Source organism: Acinonyx jubatus, chromosome C2 (assembly GCF_027475565.1).
Source record: "Acinonyx jubatus isolate Ajub_Pintada_27869175 chromosome C2, VMU_Ajub_asm_v1.0, whole genome shotgun sequence".
Taxonomy (NCBI): Eukaryota; Metazoa; Chordata; class Mammalia; order Carnivora; family Felidae; genus Acinonyx; species Acinonyx jubatus.
In genome coordinates this window covers 120,582,788-120,604,616 of record NC_069384.1, presented here as the reverse complement: position 1 = coordinate 120,604,616, position 21,829 = coordinate 120,582,788, and the positions used below count along the sequence as shown (strand labels likewise).

The 21,829-nt window shown below is 38.4% G+C and overlaps 1 protein-coding gene across 1 annotated transcript in view; it reads left to right on the top strand.

Moving 5' to 3' along the window:
- Window positions 1–1,405: 1,405 nt before the first annotated feature.
- The window catches only part of SLC25A36 (solute carrier family 25 member 36), a 38,933-nt gene continuing 18,509 nt past the window's right edge, over window positions 1,406–21,829 (top strand). The window contains exons 1-3 of the mRNA XM_027061726.2: window positions 1,406–1,695; window positions 15,417–15,581; window positions 19,227–19,304. Coding sequence (XP_026917527.1) covers window positions 1,655–1,695; window positions 15,417–15,581; window positions 19,227–19,304 — 284 coding nt within the window. The 5' untranslated portion in view covers window positions 1,406–1,654. The remainder of the gene's footprint in view (window positions 1,696–15,416; window positions 15,582–19,226; window positions 19,305–21,829) is intronic.

Sequence of the window (21,829 nt, the reverse complement as noted above, 5' to 3'; positions counted from 1 at the left end):
TAAGTGTGACATTTACCAGTGACATGCAGTCTGCACATTTTGTTTTGTTTTTCTTTTTTCAACGTTTATTTATTTTTTTGGGGACAGAGAGAGACAGAGCATGAACAGGGGAGGGGCAGAGAGAGAGGGAGACACAGAATCGTAAACAGGCTCCAGGCTCTGAGCCATCAGCCCAGAGCCTGACGCGGGGCTCGAACCCACGGACCGTGAGATCGTGACCTGGCTGAAGTCGGACGCTTAACCGACTGCGCCACCCAGGCGCCCCTGCAGTCTGCACATTTTGTAGTAATTTAGGAACACATAAAGAGCATAGAAAGCTGAGGCAATCAGGGGGGACTTCATGAAGCAAGTGGCCATGGAAGGAAAGATGGGCCCTGGTTAATCCTACATGGCTGGGAAAGGGTAGTGAGGGCCTTGCATGTAGAATGGAAGTTTCCAAACAAAGGGGTGGAAAATAACATTTGTACAATGTGGTGATGAGTACAGATTTTGTGTTATATTATTTTCTGTACCTTTGTGCACCTTAGAAATAGTAATTAACAAAAATTAAAATATTTAATTACTGTGTTCTGAAGAAAGAACACATTTTCTTTCGCTAAGTCTGTGATATACGTATATATATTTACCTATATATTTATATTTACATATATATAAGTAAATGATAGTTTTATTCTTTCTAAAATAAACCTTGGTTTTTAAATTCTATTTGCCTGTTAAACTACTACGCCTTGGAATTTTTTTTCCATATGGATCTCTCTTACTCCTTGTTACAACTGCATATTCCACACTAAGAATATTCCAGAATTTATTTTTCCCTTCCTCACAGATCCCAAGTTTCTGTTACAAGCATTATTTGTAAACACTGTACCAACCGTAAAAGCCTTTCCCATGCACTGTCTGAGGTAGATATCAGGAAGCGGAAATGCCAAAAATCCCATATTCAAAAAGTGAACCAAGGGGTGAATGGAAAATCTCTGTACTTCCCTGTCAATTGTGTTGTAAACCTAATACTGCTATTTAAGAAAGAAATAGTCTTAAAAGAAAAAAGTCAGAGACGGGCACGCTGGCGAACCGGGAATCCAGGCAGTTTCTCACCTGCTCCGGGCCGGAGCGTGGGGTCCCATCAGCCCGCCCGCTGGCGGGCCCAGGAGGCACCTGGTGGAGCCTCCTAGCCCCCGGATTAGGTGCAAAAGCACGGTGACCTACTACCCTAGGGACACGCTCTCCGCCCCGCCTCGAGGCCCTTCATTGAAAAAAAAAAAGAAAAGAAAGAAACCTTGGCGATCACGTGAAACCGTCATGCCGGCCTCATGACGTCACGAAGCGCGGACCAATGGGAGCTTCTGTTTATGTCGGGGGTCATCAGAATATCAGAGCCCCCGCGCGCAACCTCACCCCGCCGCTGCCGCCGCCGCCGCTGCCGCGCCGCTCTCCGGCTCTGGTCGAGAGCGCCCAGCTGGAGCGGGAGGCGGCGCGGCTGCAGCGCCGCGGGGAGGGCCGCGCCGGTTGCCTTCTGCAGCCGCGTCTCCGCTAGCTGGCCCTGCGCCGTCCCTGGGGCACTGTGCAGCTTTAGTCCGGGACTGAAGCTGCCGGCCTTCGCGGGTGCCTGGATCCGCGTCCCGCCTCAGCGCCCGGAGGACATGCGGGAGAGAGAATGAGCCAGAGGGACACGCTGGTGCATCTGTTTGCCGGGGGGTACGGTCCACACTGGGCGTGCGGGCTGGGGCTGAGGGTGCTGGGCAGAAGGCCGTGGCCTGACACGCGGGCGACACGGGTGAGGGGGCTCCAACCCGCGGGGCCGAGAGGGTGAGACCCGGGCGGGGAGGGGTGAGGGGGCTTGAGCCGGGGGTGCTAAGGAGGCCGAGGTCGGACGGGGAGGGTTAGGGGCTGAAGCCGGGGCGGGGCGTGAGGCCTTAGGCCCGCGGAGCCGGGGCGAGGCTGGAGCGCGAGCCTGAGGAGCGGCGGGCGGGGCTGGGGGACTACGCGGGCCAGGGCCACGCGTCGCGGCCTATCCGGTGTCCGAGATGCGGGGCCGCGGAGAGGAACGTGGCTGCAGGCCTCACGGACGTTCCTAGGCCTGGGGGTACTGGGCGGAGGTGCCGAGGCCGAGGACAAAATGGGCGCCGGGGCCGCCTCCTCCCTCCCCCCGTGCTGCGAGGCCTCCTCACGTCGCTCACGCAGCACCTCGGACCTCGGGTAGCTGTTTTCCCGGCCCACTCCGCGGGGGTGGGTCTTTGGGGGGCTTCCGGCACCCGCGGGGAGGCTTTGGTGTTCGCTCGCTCGCTGGAGCTGTAGGTTTCTCGCTCTCGGAAAATTTTCTGCCCGGGTTTCTCCAGGTTGCGAGATGCGGTGCAAAGCGTCAGTGCCTTTGGGATCGGATTCTTTTTGTGAAAACCAACCCTCTTGCGCACCCGCTGCTTTTCGTCTGGTGAAAGGAGAAAGTCGGGGGTAGGGAGAGGTCAGATGCTTTGGCCATAGTTACTGTGTGTACAAGATTAGGACTCAGCCTAAAGTCTCAGTTCCCTGATTGCCAGTCTACATGCTACAGATACTTTGTTGAGCCAGTTTAGTCTCTCTTTTAGGTTTATTCCTTCCAAGTTATTTGGGGAATGCTAGAATTTTTTAAGTTTAAGAGTTACTTATCTGTGGGATCATGTTACTCCAAAAACGGCTTTGGTGAAATATGCTGAGGCTCTTTTCTGTCTATATGACTATATAGTCTCATCCCCTTAAAGCGTACAGTTTGTTTTAAAATCGACCACTTTAAGACTTTATTGCCAATAATGGCAGTACTTTTCTTCCGTTGGCGTATTCACTCAACAAACTCACTGTGCACCACCAGCCATGGGCCAGTCACTGTTGTGGCATGAAAAAGTGTTTTTCTTGTAATCTGTGAGGCCAAGCTTAGGCGATGTATTTTCCACATTTCTGAGACTTTTACCAATGATCCATCTTTCTGATATGTTAACTAAATCTTAGCAAATTAAATCATTTTTTTAAAAAACCGTTAATCATGTAGGTAGGTGTTCTTGTAAAGGTATCTTGTTATGCAAACAATTGGGCTTCCTTGCGTAATTCTATCACAGGTAATACCTGAAAGTTAGGTTACTGTGCTGCTATTTTGAGTGAAAAATGGACAAAACCTTTTTTCCATTATGTTATTTTAATAATGTCCATTATTTTAATTGCTTCATTTGTAAGATGAGGGAGGTGTACTATATGATCTCTAAGGCCCTTCCTAGGTCCTAACATTTCTACTACTCTACGTTCAAGATTCATGTATTAAGTTTTGTTAAAAGTGGGGCATGGTAACTTGAAGTGTTAGCTTGATTGCACTGACTTCCCAATTTGGATTAAGATTATCGGTCATTTTTTTGTTATGAATACATGTAAAGGCCCTCCTTGTTAGATTTTTCCCTAAAAGCAGAAATGGAGAGTGTTTGCAGCATCTAAACAATAGATTTAGGAGCCTCTCCTCCACAAAGAACCTAGCATTTGCAGGTTATTTGGAGCATTAAAAGGTACTGGGATGTAGGGCCTGATACAACGTAGGTGATCAGCCTTGTAAATTCCCTTCCTTTGTATCTCTTGACTTTACATTTATATGCGGTTGCATAATTTGTTGCCATAAAATCTGGTTTATCTTTTTTTTTTTTTTTTCCTTGGTGTATCGTTTTCAGAGAAACATTAGAACTAGGAAGGATGGTAAAGATCATCTGGCTCATCCCCTTAAAAATGTGGAAAAATACTGAGGTGTATTGATTTACCCAAGGTCAAACAGCTTTCCATTCATGTAAAATGAGAGATAAATAATGTCTAACAGATCCTTCTATCTCTCTATTATATGAAGTCAATTTTATAGAATATTCTGGAAGTCTGTATGTTAAGCATTGTGGAAGTACACATTGGGTTGTGCCAGTAACGTTCTCAATTGGAGATGTTGAATTTTTTTATATATGAAAGTTGCTTACTTAGGCAATTGTTTTCAGGACATTCTTCATAGAAAACTAGATTTCATTATTTTTATCCTGATAGAATTACATTAATTAGGAATTAGGAAAGGTTTTTTTTGTTTTTGTTTTTTTTTTACTTTAATAGTAATACGCTGAAGAAAAGGAGAGATATCTTTTTATGAGCTTTACACACAGGGATCATTTAGATTAAGTTCTAAAAACTCAATATATTTTAACAACCAAATAACCTTTCATAGTGGCATTTAATCTTAGGCAAAAATTGAGTATATGGCCTTTGCATCATTTCCCTGATAATTATAATTATGTTCAAGTATGTGTTTATTAGGATTTCAGAGCGATTTCAAATAGCCTAGTAGCTATGTTATTAAATCAGAAACATTCACGACAGACCAGTGCTGGACCTTGGGTCTGGACCGGTGCTGGACCTGGTTTATCTTTAGGACACCCTTTGGTCCCATTTTGTATTTGCCAGAGTTAATCTTCAGAATTTATAAGGTCATTGGTTAGGTCAGGGAAGTTACGGAAGCAACTCGTGTTAACCTGCAGAAAGGATGTAGATAAGATTTATTTAAGCTGTACTTCTTAATTTTTTTTAATGTATATTTATTTTTGAGAGACAGACGGACAGACAGACATGAGCAGGGGAGGGTCGTCAGAGAGAGAGGAAGACACAGTCTGAAGCCGGCTCCAGGCTCTGAGCTGTCAGCACAGAGCCAGATGCAGGGCTCAAACTCACGAACGGTGAGATCATGACCTGAGCCCAAGTTGGATGCTTAACTGACTGAGCCACCCAGGAGCCCCTGAGCTGTACTTTTGATAACACTATAGGTATGTGAAGATATAAGCAGTATGATATATATTTTTAAATTCTTTAATAGAACTATTTATTTTCTGTTATTATGTCAGCTACGTATGTGCACCAAGAGGCACTTTGCTTTTTTATTTTGTTCTTTGAGAGAGATTGTCTCAGATAGAAGGAATAAATCTTGGAAACTGTCCTTTCTAGATTTTTTTTGATGTTATAGAATAATGAACTTGTATGCTGTTCAGCTGTCAAACTTAACTGTTCTTTGCTTGCTAATCAAAGCACTTAAAGCCAGTGAGCAAGTGGCTTTGAATTGTAACTTTGTCTTTTAACAGTAAAGCATCCAATTTAGTACTTTATTACTAGTAGTAGCAAATCACATTGGTGATACCTTGCAGCTGATCTTAACTCATTGGTCAGGTCACTGGATCAGAGGGACTCAGGACCAGTTAGAAGGCAAAAAGAAAGTGAAAGCCTGCTTTAAGGCACTTGAAGTGGGAATGGTCAGGGGAAGTGTGAGAGGAAGTTTGGAATGCAGAACCACAGAGACTTGAAGATAGCTGGATGTCAGAAAGCCTCTGTATGCCTTATACACTCTTCCAACTGATGATTGTTAGCCTTTAATATCTCATACAGAGGAGCTTCTTCACATGGTCTTTTTTTTTTTTAATTGTGTATATTTAAGGTATACACCACAACATGATGATTTGATGTAAGTATACATAGTGAAATGATAACATCACATCTGATGCAGTTGCCATTTTTTGTATGTGAGACCATCTGAAATCTCTTAGCAAATTTCCAATATTCAGTACAGTAGTATTTTAATCATTATGTTGTACATTAGAACTTTAGACTTACTCATCCTACATAACTGCAATTTTGTACTGTTTGACTAATACCTTCCTATTTCTCACACCTCTTGCCTTTGTTAACTACCCTTCTCTGGTTTTTAACTTCTATGTTGTTTGACTTTTTTAGATTTTACATATAAATGAGATCATGCAGTTTTTTTCTTTCTGTGCTGGTTTATTTCCCTAGTATAATGTCTTCCATGTTCATCCATGTTGCCAACGGCAGGATCTTATGCATGGCCTTCTTGATCTTGGAGTCATCGCAGCCTCACTACATTATACATTTCTATTTTGCAAGTTTTTTTCTTTATTTAGTTTTTAAATGTTTATTTTGAGAGAGAGTGCACACACATGAGCGGGAGAGGGACAGAGAAGAGAGAATCCTAAAGAGGCTTTGCATTGTCAGTGCAGAGCCCCATGTGGGGCTGCAGGGCTTGAACTCAGGAACTGTGAGATCAGGACCTGGGTCAAAACCGAGAGTCGGATGCTTACTGAGACACCCAGCTGACCCTATCTTGCTAAAATTTTAAAGCATTATATTGGCTGTACAAATTAATATTCATGAGGAGTTTGCTCATTATAAGCGGTAAAAAATACGTAAATCAGTATTCATTGCTAAGAAACTTTCTTTTTGGGAGACTAGAATAAAACAATTTTAAATGTTATTTTTATATAGAATATTTTAAAAATTATTTCTAGTCTTTTCCATTGTTTTATAACTTGGTTGGCGTAATAAAATGTGCTATCCAAATCTTACAAATTAATAAATGAGACAGTATATATTTAATATATTTTAGTTGTACTCACATTTAAGTTGTGAAGCTGAATATGCATGCATTGTCCCTGCCCTCCAGCTATTAAGTTAGCATGCTGCTTTAATCTTGCAGTAAATTGACCAGTGCATAAAAAATACCTCTACCCCCAAGCACTTAAGATGTGTAATAATAACAATACAGAAGAACAGATTCTTCTCCTTCTATCCTTCCTGGTTAAGTTGCATCTAACTTAGTATAGAACAGCATGCTTCAAATTTATAGCAACCGATTAGTGGATTATGAAATCAATTTGGTTTATAACCAACATTTTTAAAAAAAGATAAAAATTCTGCAAAATGTGCATGGGCATATACTGCATCTTGATGTAAAATACTCCTTCTGGATTTAAGTTAGAGATTTGAAAGGAAAAGAGCTGAACTAAGAATCAGGAGATTTGGGTTGTTCTTTAATTGACTGTGAACGTGGAGCAACTAATTTTCCCTTGGAAGATTTTTGTTTCCTCATCTGCAGAATAAGGAAGTTGGGCCAAATACACTGTCTCCTACCTCTTAAATCCTGAGTTATCAAATGCTACAATGTTCATTCACTCATTCAGCGTGAGTGCTTGCTATGTCACAGGCATTAACAGAGATGTTGGGGTTATTAGTATTGGATATAAATTGCTGATTTCCTGATGCTTACATTGTAGCATCAGGGAACACAGCAGAAGATAAAGTAAATAAAATATGTTAAGTGACAATATGGGCTGTAGAAAAGAGTAGTGCAGAGAAGGTGGATAAAGAGTCAGTGTAGGGGTTTGAGAGAGAGAGTGCAAGCAGGGGAGGGGCAGAGAGAGGTAGAAAGAATCCCAAGCAGGTTCTGCACTGACCACAGAGAGCCCAGTGTAGGGCCCGAACGCATGAACCGAACCGTGAGATTATGACCTGAGCTGAAGTTGGATGCTCAACCGGCTGAGCCACCCAGGCACCCCCAATGTGGGGGATTTTTTTATATGGCGATCAGACAGCACATCACTGAGAAGTGACAACCAAGCAAAGATGAGGTGAGATAGTAACCCATTCTCATACTTGAGGCAAAAATATGAAGATGAAACAGCAAGAACAGAGATCCTGAGGCAAGAGCATGGTTCATGTATTAAACTCTAATTAGAGTTAGAGCAGAAGCCAGTGGCTTAGACCAGGATGGACATGATGAGAAGTGGTCAAGATTCCCGATTTACTTAAAAAATTTTTTTTAATGTTTTTATTATTTATTTTTGAGAGCGTGAGAGAGAGCATGAGCAGGGGAGGGGCACAGAGAAAGGGGAGACACAGAATCTGAAGCAGCTCCAGGCTCTGAGCTGTCAGCACAGAGCCTGATGTGGGGCTTGAACTCAACCACCAGCTGTGAGATGTGACCTGAGCCAAAGTCAACCACCTAACTGAGCCACCCAGCTGCCCCAAGATTCCAGATTTATTTTAGGGTACTGAGTCCAAGACACTTGCATACCATACACATCATTTTTTCATGGGGTCCAGTGAGTGAGTCCCAGAAACTTCAACCATATGCTCCAGTTAAAAACCCCTGCTGTTCCAAAAAAACAAATACTGCTAGAGTTTTGATTAAAATTATTTTAAAAATAAATGTATGCATATCGTGTTTTTTTAAGCTCCTTTAAGATTTTTATTAATCAGCATTCCCCATCTCCCCTCCCTCCACATTTCCTTCCTAGTGGGAACCTAGTATATGTCTTAGCTATGTGGAATTTTCTTCATACTTTCTGTTCTGGTAGATGAGGATTTAGTTATACCATTCTCAAATTCCCCTATCTTTCTATTCTCATTAGATAGTTACATCACAGTTTTTTGGTTAAATCAATGGGCAGTGCTTACCTTATGACACTATAAATATTGGTGATAGTAGGGCTCAGTTATTGACCTTTTCTTTCTTGAATAACTTCATTTTTCCTCCCTTGGAGTTAATAATCGCTGCACATTTAAAATGCTTAGTGGGACACCTGGGTGGGGTTAAATGTCCTATTTCGGCTCAGGTCATGATCTTATGGTTTGTGGGTTTGAGCCTTGCATGGGGCTGTGTGCTGATAGTTCAGAGCCTGGAGCCTGCGTGGTATTCTGTGTCTCCCTCCCTCTCTGCCTCATCCCCACTTGCGTTCTGACTCTCTCTCTCAAAAATGAATAAATGGTAAAAAAAATTTTTAACAAAAAAATTAAAATGCTTAGTAATATGAGTACTTGAATATTTAGTTTTATATCATCAAATATATTCATCTGTCAGTCTTTTTTTCCTGAAGTTCTTCATCCCTCTGAACTTTGTTACCCAAATCCTTTCTGGACTGGTTATTTTCTAATCCTGACATATCTTGGGATTCCTTTCTCCCTCTCCTGTGTTATTCATTCTGTTCCTAAATTCAATTCCCCAGCCCCCATTTTATTGAGATATAATTTGACGTAGAGCCTTGTATTGTTTTTAGGTATATTCCCTCCTCTTTTTTAGATTAAGCCCTTAACTCGCAGAACACATTCTTTAGTAGCTGTGTAAGAAAGGGTACAAGGTAGGAAAATTCTTAAATATTTCTTTGTATGCGAGTGTATTTATTCTTTCTGCTTGACAGGTTTGGTACAGAATTCTAGAATAAGTAATCTGCAGTTGTTGGGAATTCTATTTTTCTTTTTTTTTTTATGTTACCTTTTATTCTTTGTGGAAGTTGATAATATCTTTGTTCCCAGCATTTTATTTTATTTTTTAAAGTTTATTTATTTATCTTATTTTGAGAGACTTAGCAAGCAGGGGAGGGGCAGAGAGAGAGAGCATCTCAAGCAGGGTCCAAGCTGTCAGCACGGAGCTCAACACAGACCTTGAACTCAAATCGTGAGGTCTTGACCTGAGCTGAAGTCTGACGCTTAACTGACTGAGCCACCCGGGCATCCCTTTGTTCCCAATATTTTAAAAGATTGTAGTAGTGCAACTTGGTGTGAGGTTTTTAAGTATCTATTGATTCTACCTGTGAAACCTGACCAGAGATTCTTTTAAGCTTTTTTTTAAAGTTTATTTATTTATTTTGAGAGGGAGAGACTATGAGCAGGGAAGGGGCAATGAGAGAGGGAAAGAGAGAATCTCAAACAGGATCCACACTGTCATCGTGAGTTCAACCTGGGGCTCCAGCCCGTGAACCTAGCAATCATGACCTGAGCCAAAACCAAGAGTTGGATGCTTAACTGACTGAGCCACCCAGGCACCCTGGCCTCAGAGATTCCTAAATTCATGTTCTTTAGAGATTTAAGCTTCTGCCTGGGAGCATAGTTTTACTGGTAACATGGTGGTGAGTGGGAGGGGTAGATCCCACTACGGTATCCCAACTTCACTATATAGCCTATCAGCCAGCCCTTCTATTTTCAGTTCTTTGCCTTACTTCCATCTTGAGTACTTCATGCCCTTAATCTTTAGGCGTCTGAGATTCTGCGGGGCAAAACTGCTGCTTTCCTTTGGTATTTCCTTCTTTAAGCCTTTCTTCCTCTTTGTTAAGTCAGTTATCCCTTCCTACTTGTTTCATTGCTTGAAATCTTAGGTCTTGTTCATTTCTCCCCTGGTTCTCTGTCTTTGTGGCATATTTCTTTAGACAGTTGAGGTTTTTGACGTGGAGAAGAAATAGTCTATAGTTAATTCCTGTTGTCATAAGTAGAGATTTTATTTTTTTTAGTTTTTTTAATGTTTATTTATTTTTGAAAGAGAGAGAGAGAGAGAGAGACAGAGTGTGAGTGGGGGGGGGGGGGGCAGAGAGAGAGAGGGGAAGACACAGAATCAGAAGCTCCGAGTGATCACAGAGCCCAATGCGGGGCTTGAACTCGTGAACGGCAAGATCATGACCTGAGCTAAAGCCAAACGCCAAACCTAATTAGCCACCCAGGCGCCCCTCGTAAGTAGAGATTTTAAGTGTTTATTGACTCCAAGAGTTTTTTTCTGCATTGATTTTAATGATTTCAGCTTGGATAATAATTTTAAATGACTTTAAGATAAAAACAGCATGAGAGATACTGGAGTGTCACCCCTGTGCTTGCATACCTGTTGCATTTTGTAACGTAAAACTGCTTCAGGACAACCTGAGTGCTTGTGTAAACACCTACTTACATCACTCCCTAGCTCTGTACAATTTAGATCCTCATTACTTGTTGAATTATGTTTTTAGGAATTACAGTATATATATATATCTTGTCTGTGGTCTGGCCTTAAAGTATTTGTAATAGTTTCTGTTACAGAATTTTAGGTATTACTATCAGTAATAGGTGCTGATAACTTCAGTAGGTAATATTTTTTTAGTATTTTCTATGTGCCATGTCATGAAATACTGTACATGGGTTATATCATATATCATTTTTACAAGAAGACTGTTTTCCCCCAGTAAATTGTTTTTTGTGTGTATAATAGGTTTATTTTCTTGGAATCAGGAGTAGGGTAAGAATCATGGCCTATGTGCTACCTTGGCTTTTTGTTTTTATTTATTTTAATTTTTAAAAAACACTTTATTTTTAAGTAATCTTTACACTCAATGTGGGGCTTGAACCCATAACCTCGAGATCAAGAGTCGCACACTCCACCGACTGAGCCAGCCAGGCACCCCTATATTTATTTATTTTAATTATAGAAGTAATTCATGTTCATTCTGAAACCCAAGAATACATTTTATGTTTTACAGAATATAAAACCAAAACCAATATGCATGATTATTAAAATTTGGGGCCTATCTCATTTTTATGTTCAATAAATTTACAAAGTAAATATACCAAGTAGTTAAAAAGAAAAAATCCATGTAACTTCACGTTAAAAACAGCTATGATGTACTCTAACTAAACCACTATTGTAGTGTGAATACGGTGTTTTACTGCACAGGTTGTCTTCAGTTCTGCAGCATATACTACAGCATGTACTGTGATGATTCACATTTCTTGCCACTTAGCCCTCACCAATGAACAGAAACAAACTTGTGGCTTCTGTTTAAGATTTTGCTTCTGGTCTTTTACATAAAGTTGACCTTTGGGGCGCCTGGGTGGCTCAGTTGGTTGAGCGTTCAGCTTCAGCTTGGGTCATAACCTCATGGTTTGTGAGTTTGAGCCCCTCCTTGGGCTCTGTGTGGCCGGTTCAGAGCCTGGAGCCTTCTTCAGATTCTGTGTGTCCCTTTCTCTCTGCCTCTCCCCCAGTCATGCTTTGTCTGTCTGTCTGTCTCTCTCTCTCTCACTCTGAAAAATAAACAAACATTAAAAAAAATTTTTTTTAAGTTGACCTTTGATCAACATTGATATGAACTGCACAGGGTCCACTTACAGGCAGATTTTTTGGGGATAACTACAGTACAGTACTGCAAATGTGTTTTTCTTATGATTTTCTTAATAACATTTTCTTTAGTTTTATTGTAAGAATACAGTATATAACACATACACAAAATATGTATTAATCAACTGTTTATGCTAGTGATAAGTCTTCCAGTCAACAGTAGGCTATTAGTAGTTAAGTTTTGAGGGAGTCAAAAGTTATGTGTGGATTTTTGACTGCATGGGGTGGGGGGGGGTTGGTGCCCCTAACCCCCATGGTATTTTACGAGTCAACTATAATAAGGTTTTAAGCCTATTTCATAGCTGTTTAAAAATAATATCTGTTCCTTGTTTATTGAGTATAGAGTCTCCCTTGAGCTAGTTAATTTTGTTTCAGATCTCTTACAGCCCTACTATTTATCTAGTTGATGTGTTAATTTCTTACACCATAATTATGGTTTTGATCTTTTCTTTTTGGGGGTTTAATTTTTTTAATTTCCTATTTAAAGCTATAAGTGGAATTTTTAGGAGACATTAAGTTTATTATGATTAAGATTTTGACATAGTGTAATTGTATTCAATTGCAGGTAGTTCATATACTTAACATTTTTTTTTACTAGTTTTCACATATTCAGTTTTTTCATCAGATTTATCAAGGTATATATAATAAAACTCACCCTTTGTTAATTGCATAATTCAATGAGTTTTAGCAAATGTATAAGGTACTGTAACTACTATAATCAAGCCATAGAACCTTTTTTAATCCCAAGAATTCCTCTGTGCCCTTTGCAGTCGGTTCTTCTCCCCTCCACTACCTCTTGGTAATCACTGATCTCATTTCTATTCTTCTAGTTTTGCCTTTTCCAAAAAGTTATAAAAAAGAAATGTCAAAAAATAAAAGCCTTTTGTCCCTGACTTTTTAAAGTTAGCGTAATGCTTTTGAGATTGATCCATGTTGGTGCTTTTTATTGCAAGATAGTAATAATTCATTATACTGATACGCCATAACTTGTTTATCCTTCTTCAGTTGATAGACATACTGGTTTTTTCCAGTTTGGGGTTATTAAGAGTATAGCTACCGTGGGGCTTCTGGCTGGTCAGTTGGGTAAGCATCTGACTCTTGATTTCCGCTCAGGTCATGATCCCATGGTGCGTGAGATTGAGCCCTACGTTGGGCTGCACACTGACAGTGCAGGGCCAGCCTTTAGTAATTTAGCCATTAATAAATAGATCTACATCTGTTATATGTCTGTTGTATCTCATTGTGATTCTAATTTGCATTTCCCTGATAAATGATTTTGAAAAACCTTTGTATGTTTATTTGCATCGATCTGGTGAAGCGTCTTTTCCAGTCTTTTGAGTTGTTTTTATCATTGAGTTGTGTTTCTGAATATAAGCACTTTATCAGATACGTGTTTTGCAAATACTTTTGCAAAATATTTGCAAAAGACAGACTGTTGCTTATCTTTTCATTTTTTCAATGTTTATGTATTTATTTTTGAGAGAGAGCAAGAGCAAGTGGGGGAGGGACAAAGAAAGAGAGGGAAACAGAATCCCAAGCAGGCTCTGCCCTGCCAGCAGAGCTTGACATAGGGCTTAAACTCACGAACCCGCAAATTCACGAACCGTGAGATCATGACCTGAGTCAAAATCAAGAGGCTTATTAACTGACTGAGCCACCCAGTCATCCCTTGTCTGTTCATTTTCTTAACAGTTTCTTTAAAAGAGTGGGAATTTTTAATTTTGGTAAAGTCCAGTTTATCAATCTTTTTCTTCTAAAAAAAATTTTTTTAACGTTTATTTTGAGAGAAAGAGACACAGAGCAGGAGTGGGGGAGGGGCAGAGAGAGGGGGAGATACAGAATCTGAAGCATGCTCTAGGCTCTGAGCTGTCAGCACAGCACAGAGCCATATGCAGGGCTTGAACCCACAAACTATAAGATCGTGACCTGAGCCGAAGTCAGCCACTTAACCAACTGAGCCACCCAGGCGCCCCTATCAATTTTTTTCTTTTATGATTTATGCTTTTTTGTTGTTATCTAAGAAACCTGTGCCTAGCCCAAAGTGAAAAGAATTTTTCTCCAAATGTTTTCTTCTGGAAGCTTTACAGTTCGATGTTTTACATCTAGGTCTATGATTCATTCTGAGTTAATTTTTTAAATATAGTATGAGGTAAGAGTCCAATTTTATTTTACATATGGATGTTCTCAAATTTTTAAGTTGTTGTATTTTTCACTTTTATCTCATAAAATGTTTCTGGTTTTATTTCCTTGATGGCATGTACTATTACATCAATATATAATACCGTATTTTCTTAAATATTATTTGTAGTGATATTATTGCCATGCCTCTATTTTTTATTATGTGTTATATATATGTATGTGTGAGTGTGTATATATGTATATATATGGATAGATGGATGTAAATAAACATACAAAGGCTTTTCAGAGTCATTTATCAGGGAAATGTGAATTAAAATCACCATGAAAATATATATATATGTGTGTGTATATATATATATATATATATATATATATGAAAATAAATATATATATATATTTAATTCTAGACGTAGAATTGTTTAGTGTATTTCTGTGGTGGGCTGCTTTTCTTTTTCTTCCTTTAATGCCCATTTTGGAGGTCCAGGTTACCTCTGATTTGGTCTGCTTTTCTCTTTGACTGTGGTAAGAGCTCTCCTGAGTGATTTTCATCTGGTTAAAAGCAATTCTCAGGGTTTCACTAAGTACTTATTAATGCTTTATGTCCCACTCTTCCACTTAAAAAGAATAATTATTCAGCCTATCTCAAATTCCTTTAAAAAGTTTAAATGATGTCATTTGTTAAGAGCTTTATTATTTATCCAGTTTTTATGTTTAAATTAGATTCTTATAGGAAAGCCTGCCTACCTGGTACAGATTTCTACATGTGGGCCTAATATTACTGATTTTGAGATTCACATGTAATTTTTTTTGTAGATAAGACACTTCTGAATATTTGAATATTTAAAATAGGAAATGTATGATTAACCATCAATGGTTAATTTTTATTGCTCTGAAGACAATTTCTCCGAAGTTTTGAAAGATAGGATAGGAGTTTGAGAGAGAATACTCAAATAGTGATCTAGGTTTCAACAGAGCCACGAGTAATATTTGGGCAAGGAGCACCAAAGAAACCCTTAGAAAAGTATTTCAAACTTTGATGTGACTTACCAGTAAAATTTAGTAACAATATCCACCATTGGGAGTCTTCTTTAATTATTTTTGCTAGGTAAATGTTGAGTTCAGTTCTTTTTCTTTTTTTTTTTTTAAGTTTATTTTTGAGAGAGAGCACACACATGCGCATGAGTAGGACAAGGGCAGAGGGATGGAGAAAGAATCCCAAGCAGGCTGCGCACTGTCCGTGCAGAGCCCCATGTGGGGTTCTATCCATGAGAGGCTTGAACTTAGGAACCATAAGGTCATGACCTGAGCCAAAATCAGAAGTCGGACACTTACCTGACTGAGCCACCCAAGTGCCCCTAACTCAGTTCTTTTTAGCTACTAATGGTGTTTATATGCAGTCAAATAAATGAAACATTAAAATAGTTTAATCTTCTAAAATAAAAAATCGTACATTTTAGTGCCTTGATGAAGCCCCCAGTTGCCCACTCATTTTACAGTCTAAATGTGTGTACTAAGTAGATTTGTTCTTTTCATTTTTTCCCAGATGTGGTGGTACAGTAGGAGCTATTCTGACATGTCCACTGGAAGTTGTAAAAACACGGCTGCAATCATCTTCTGTGACGCTTTACATCTCTGAAGTTCAGTTGAACACCATGGCTGGAGCCAGTGTCAACCGAGTAGTGTCTCCTGGACCTCTCCATTGCCTAAAGTGAGAGCACAGTATTCGTGAATCTGTTTTTTTAGTCTGTTTACCTTAGTGATGCCCCTGTGTTTTGTTCATTTATATTCTGCCACATTTAAAAAGGTTTTTTACAAACTTAATAACAGAGTTACTCAATTATATTCGTCAGAAATGATCATCCCTAATGGAGAAGAATAGTTAGTTGGATAATATAAAATGTAATATTATTTCCAAATCATGTGTATTTGGAATATTTTTCTACATTTATCCTGGATTTATTTTCTAAAGCTATTATAGGTATTCTATTTTGGATTATTTATTTATCTTTGAAATGTGATAGTGTTAAATGCTAACTCTTTGTGTATGTGCTTTTAATTTTCCAAGTACTGACATACTGACACAAGTAAGTACATCCAATTAATGGCAGTCTGTGATTTTTCTATAACCTAAACATAACTGAGATTTAAAGCAGAATTCTGCTGATTTTTAACAGACCGTTCACTGTTTGCTTGAAATTTTTTGGTGGCTTGAAAAAGATTTGTTTTTACGTTTTACCGTACTTCATTATGTTGCAAATTAGATTGGAAATTTCAAAACTACTGAAATTAGGTTTTACGTGTTCAGACTTAGGTATGTAACTCGTATCTGCCTTATCAGGTCACTTGGGACATGATCTGTTTGAACTTAGTTCAGTAGTGTTTATTTTGTGGTAGCAAATAAACTCATACTGTGTGTTTACCGTGGTTACCAAAAGATTTCATCAGTCTTTTCTTTTTAAACTTACCTAAGTACGTGGATGGGTAGAATAAAATTGCTACCAATTAATGAAAGTTATAAATATCTGATGAGTAATAGTATTATCAATCCTGATTAGTAATATCTTGATTAAAAATAGAATATTTTATCTACTAATAATAGGTTATTTAAATATCATGATTTTGCCTTTATTACCATTGATTATCTCTCCTAAACTTCTTCCTTTGACCTTTGTAACAGTACTGTATTTTTTGTCTTCTTTTTCAGTGGTTTTGCTTTCTCTGATTTTCCTCAGCATTAGGAATCCCTCTCTGCTTCATTTTAATTTGTTTTTCAGGCCCTCTTATAAGAGCTAATTTAACATGTTTCACCTATCCTCAGTGTTGAGGTGACTTCCAAGTCTGTATTCTCTGCCTTAACATCTCTTTACTCTCATTCCCATTGTTTCCCTGTTCAGGCTCTGTCCTAGTCAGTCTGATTCATGGCTGCTTTTTTTTTCCTAACATCTTTATTTGAGGAATAATTCACATACCATAAAATTCACCCATGTAAAGTGTAAAATTCATTTTTAATATATTGACAGAGTTGTGCAACTATCCTCACCTTCTAAATTTTGAACATTTTCATCATTCATCACCAAAAGAAAGCCTTATCTTGTTAGCAGTCACTTCTCATTTTCCCTCTCTTCTCTCCCCCTATCCTCTATCCCTAGGCAACTCCTAACCTACTTTCTGTCACTGTATATTTGCTTTATCTACTCATTAGTTGATAGACATTAGGTTGTATCCACTTTGGGGGTATTATGAATAGAGCTATTATAGACATACACATTTTTATTTTGGGGGGATATACTAGGAGTGGAATTGGTGGGTCATATGATGACTTTATGTTTCACATTTTGAGGAACTGTCACACAGTTTTCCAGAGTGGCTGTATCATTTTACATTGCCACCACCAGTGAGTGAGATTTTCAATTTCTGCATTGTTTTACTGTCTTTTTTTATTAAAACCATCCTAGTGAGTGAAGCGTTTCATTGCTTCTTAACCAGCAACTTTAGGGATCCCCTGCTGGGCTCCCTTAGTTTCCTAGGTAGTTCATGGATGAACTTCAAGAGCTCAATAAATTACATGAAATTGTTTGCAAAATTGTGAGTGTTAGCAAATGTGTATTTTTTTAAAAGAACATTTACTACCTTCCTTAATTTCTCAAGGGGATTTATGATACAGAAAGGGCTAACAAGCATTTAATCTTTAAAATGTGCTCTATAATTTGTTATTTTTAACTCTGCTTCTGTCTAATCTAGTTTTATCAAAAGGGGTTCCATATCACCTGTGTCAGTCGTCTGAAGGCATGGTAAAATGCAAATTACTGAGCATTGTCCTATACCTATTGAATCAGAATACTTCGAGAGTGAGATCAGAGCAATCTGTGTGTTTTGGGGGGTTTTGTGGGTGGTTTTTTTAGTTGTTTTTTTTTTTTTTAATTTCAAGTTAGTTAACATATTGTGTAATAGTGATTTCAGGAATAAAATTTAGTGATTCATCACTTATGTATAACACCCATGCTGAAATTGGCATTTTAAAAAACACTCCATCAGTAATCAATATTAAGATTTATCAGGTGCTTACTGGGAGCCAGGTGCTCTTTTAAGCACTTTATATATTAATTTACTTATTCCTCACAGTAACCCAAAGAAAGAGTACTGTTTTTCTCTGTTTACTGCTGCTGTAAATAAAGATAAAAGACATTACTTTATGTTCTTATAACTAGTCATTTACCAAAACTGGGCTTCATATTAAGAAGTCTGGCCCCATAATTCAGGCCTTTATTGAACCATTATGCTCAACTGCCTTTTAAGAAATTATTCTTTTTTTTCAACATTTATTTATTTTTGGGACAGAGAGAGACAGAGCATGAACGGGGGAGGGGCAGAGAGAGAGGGAGACACAGAATCGGAAACAGGCTCCAGGCTCTGAGCCATCAGCCCAGAGCCTGACGCGGGGCTTGAACTCACGGACCGCGAGATCGTGACCTGGCTGAAGTCGGACGCTTAACCGACTGCGCCACCCAGGCGCCCCTTAAGAAATTATTCTTCTGTGTATAGGTGGTTGAGAACCACTGCCCTAGCCTATTAACTCTAAGTTAAAATAAGTTAAAATAGCTATTCTCTTTGTTTCTTCTCACTTTCAAAACTCAATACCTCACCCTCAGAAAGGCTTCCTCTTCCTTTCCCTGCTGGGCATATTAATCTAGCTTGTATAGCATTTGCTTATTAATAAAGTCTGTTGAATGGTTTCAGTATAATTCTTTTTTCCACAACTGGTTATCAGATTTCTCAGTGGCAGGTGCCTTACCTTCTTTCTATCTACTTTGCTCAGTTTTTATACAGTAAGTATTCAATATAGTAAATGTTAAATGAATAGAGAGAGAAGTGGTAACAGGCTAACCATTTTAGTACCCTAAAGGAGGTTAAGGTGACAAATTTTGACAGCATTTCACAGGAATGGTTGTATGAGATAATGTTGCAGTACTGAGAGAATTGTCTGATACCAAGAAAGGACCCCAAATACTAGATGGGGAGCTGCATTTCTAATTGGGAATTGAATTTGCTGGTAAAGATGGTAAAATGGAGGATATCGAAGATCATAGTAGTATGGTCATATTAAAATAAATGTAGAAATTATACTGTAGTCTTTAAAAGTTTTAGGAAAGAATCTGATTGGAGTTCTTTTTACTATCATTTATCAGTCTGTGCTGTGTCAGGAAAAACAGATGTTCACAAGTAAGAAAAACTGACCAGAAAAGCACAACATCATAGTAGAAACGTATGGGTTTAAAAGTCTAAGTTTGCTATACAGATAAAGTACTAGACTTTGAAAGACATTTCCTTTCTAAATAACATTTTTCTCTTTCAGGGTGATCTTGGAAAAAGAGGGGCCTCGTTCCTTGTTCAGAGGGTTAGGCCCCAATTTAGTGGGGGTGGCCCCTTCCAGGTAAAGAATTTTTTTAAGTTAAGCAAAATTGTGGCAGTCTTTCTTGTTTCAAGCTTAATGACAGAAGATGCTGAAGAGAAGTCAGGGTGGTAAGGATAAAGCACTAGGGTGTAAAGAACAGACATCTGTAACCATCCAAAAAGATGGGCAGTTTGCACCGTGTGGAGGTCATTGGGAAGCAGTTTTTGTACCAAGTTTCAAAAGGCAAAAACCAAACTAAAGGAACCAGCAGTGAGAAGAATACCTAGAACTCTAGAACTAACCGTATTTTTTGGATTCTAGGACAAGCTAAACAGGTAGAATGGTTTCATTGCCTATTAAAGAAACCAAAAAGGCCTTAATACATTAGTCATTTTTCTCTGCGGTCCTTTTGTCTTAGACTTTCTTCTTCCATGAAAGAATACCGTAGAGTTCACATTCAGAATGAAAATGCAAATCTAGCTCTCTGTATCCCATGTACTAAGTCCATGTCTTATTATTTATTGGGTTTCAGGTTTTTATGGGCTCTTTTCTCTCTTAAAAAACTATACTAAAAATTTTACCCTTACTGTAGAAATTTAAAAAAATGTATAGCATAAAGCTTGACATTCCATCTTAAACATATCACCTCTTGTGCTGTATGCCTTCCTGCAGATACTTACTCTTCTCTTTACAATAACTATTGTTAAAACAGTTTGGTGTATAGTCTTCTGTTAATTTTTCTGGCTTATTGTGTATGTAAAATGTATAATATGTATACTTATCACCATTTACATTAATTTTTTTCTTTTATAAATTTACTTATTTAAATTCAAGTTGGTTAACATACAGTATAGTATTGGTTTCAGGAGTAGAACCCAGTGATTCATCACTTAGGTACAACACCCGGTACTCATCCCAACAAGTGCCCTCCTTTTTTTTTTTTTTTTTTTTTTTTTTTAATTTTTTTTAAATGTTTATTTATTTTTGAGAGAGACAGAGACAGAATGTGAGTGGGTTAGGGGCAGAGAGAGAGGGAGACACAGAATCCAAAGCAGGCTCTAGGCTCCAAGCTGTCAGCACAGAGCCCGACATGGGGCTCCAACTCACGAGCTGTGAGATCATGACCTAAGCCAGAGTCGGACGCTCAACCAGTTGAGCCACCCAGGTGCCCCAGGTGCCCTCCTTAATGCTCATCACGAGTCTAGCCCATCTCCCCCGCCCACCTCCCCTCCAGCAACCCTCAGTTTGTTCTGCATTTAAGAGTCTCTTATGGTTTGCCTCCCTCTCTGTTTTTGTCTTATTTTTCTTTCCCTTCCTCTGTGTTCATCTATATTAATTTAATCATATTAAAAGTAGTTCACGAAATTTGCCTTGAAGCTTTTTCCATTGGAAATCATGTAGGTTTTTTTTTTTTAAATTGCATAGTATGGCTATTCTGTCATTAATAAGTATTCCCTTACTGATAAAACTTTTAGATTTATCAGATTTTCCATTTTTTTCTGTTAAACAGTGGTTTTGTCAACATAGCTGTACTTTTATCTTTGAGTATCTAAGCAAGTGTATTTCTTTATGATATTTACTTAAAAGTTAAAATTTCTATATAAAAGAACATAGGCCTATTGTAAATTAATATTGTTCAACTGCCTTCTAAAAAGGTATCTCATATTTTTATTCTCAAGTAGTGAATTAGTTGCTCATTATCCATATACTACTCATGTTGGCAACTATTCATGTCTTTTAATACTTGCTAAAGAGACCAAACGTGATTTTCACTGTTGTGATATACATTTGTTTAATTTTTGGTATAGTCACACCATCATTCTTATAATTATTTGCCATTTGTATATCACTTCCATGAATTACCTGTATATATTCTTTGCCTGTCTTCTCATTAAGAGGTCTTTTTTCTTTTTTCTTATTCATTTCTAGGAATGCATTGTATATACCTCTTCACAATTCATCATCATTAAATGTATTTTTTTTCTTACTCCTAAAGTAGAATGTTTTTGTTTTGTTTTTGAGAGAGAGAGCACAAGTGGGGGAGACAGGGAGAGAGGGCATCTTAGACTGGCTTGATCCCATGACTCTGGGATCATGACCTGAGCTAAAATCATGAGTCAGACACTCAACTGATGGAGCCACCCAGGCACCTCAGCATGTTTCATTTTAAATTATATTAATTTCCATTTTTCTTCAGCACATTTAAAAAGGCACAACAGTGAGACTCTAGCTCTTGTACTTGTTTGCATATTATGTTCCTTATTAGACAGATAATCAGGATTGTTGGGAAATAATAGGATATTTGATGCAGCAAGCAGGTAATTCAGAGCCTGGAAAGCAAAACAATGAGGAAGTAGTTGAGATGCATAAAGTCATAGTCAATAAGTTAATGGGAAATATTTACAGATTTAATGAAATGTTTACAAACATTAAAAAATATGACATGATAGGGCTGATTTCTTTGGAATTGTGTCTATTTAAGGATACTGTGAACTACTCTGTGTATAATGTAGATTAGAATATACCACAGTATCTCAAATTTGTTTAATATATTTTGATTAATT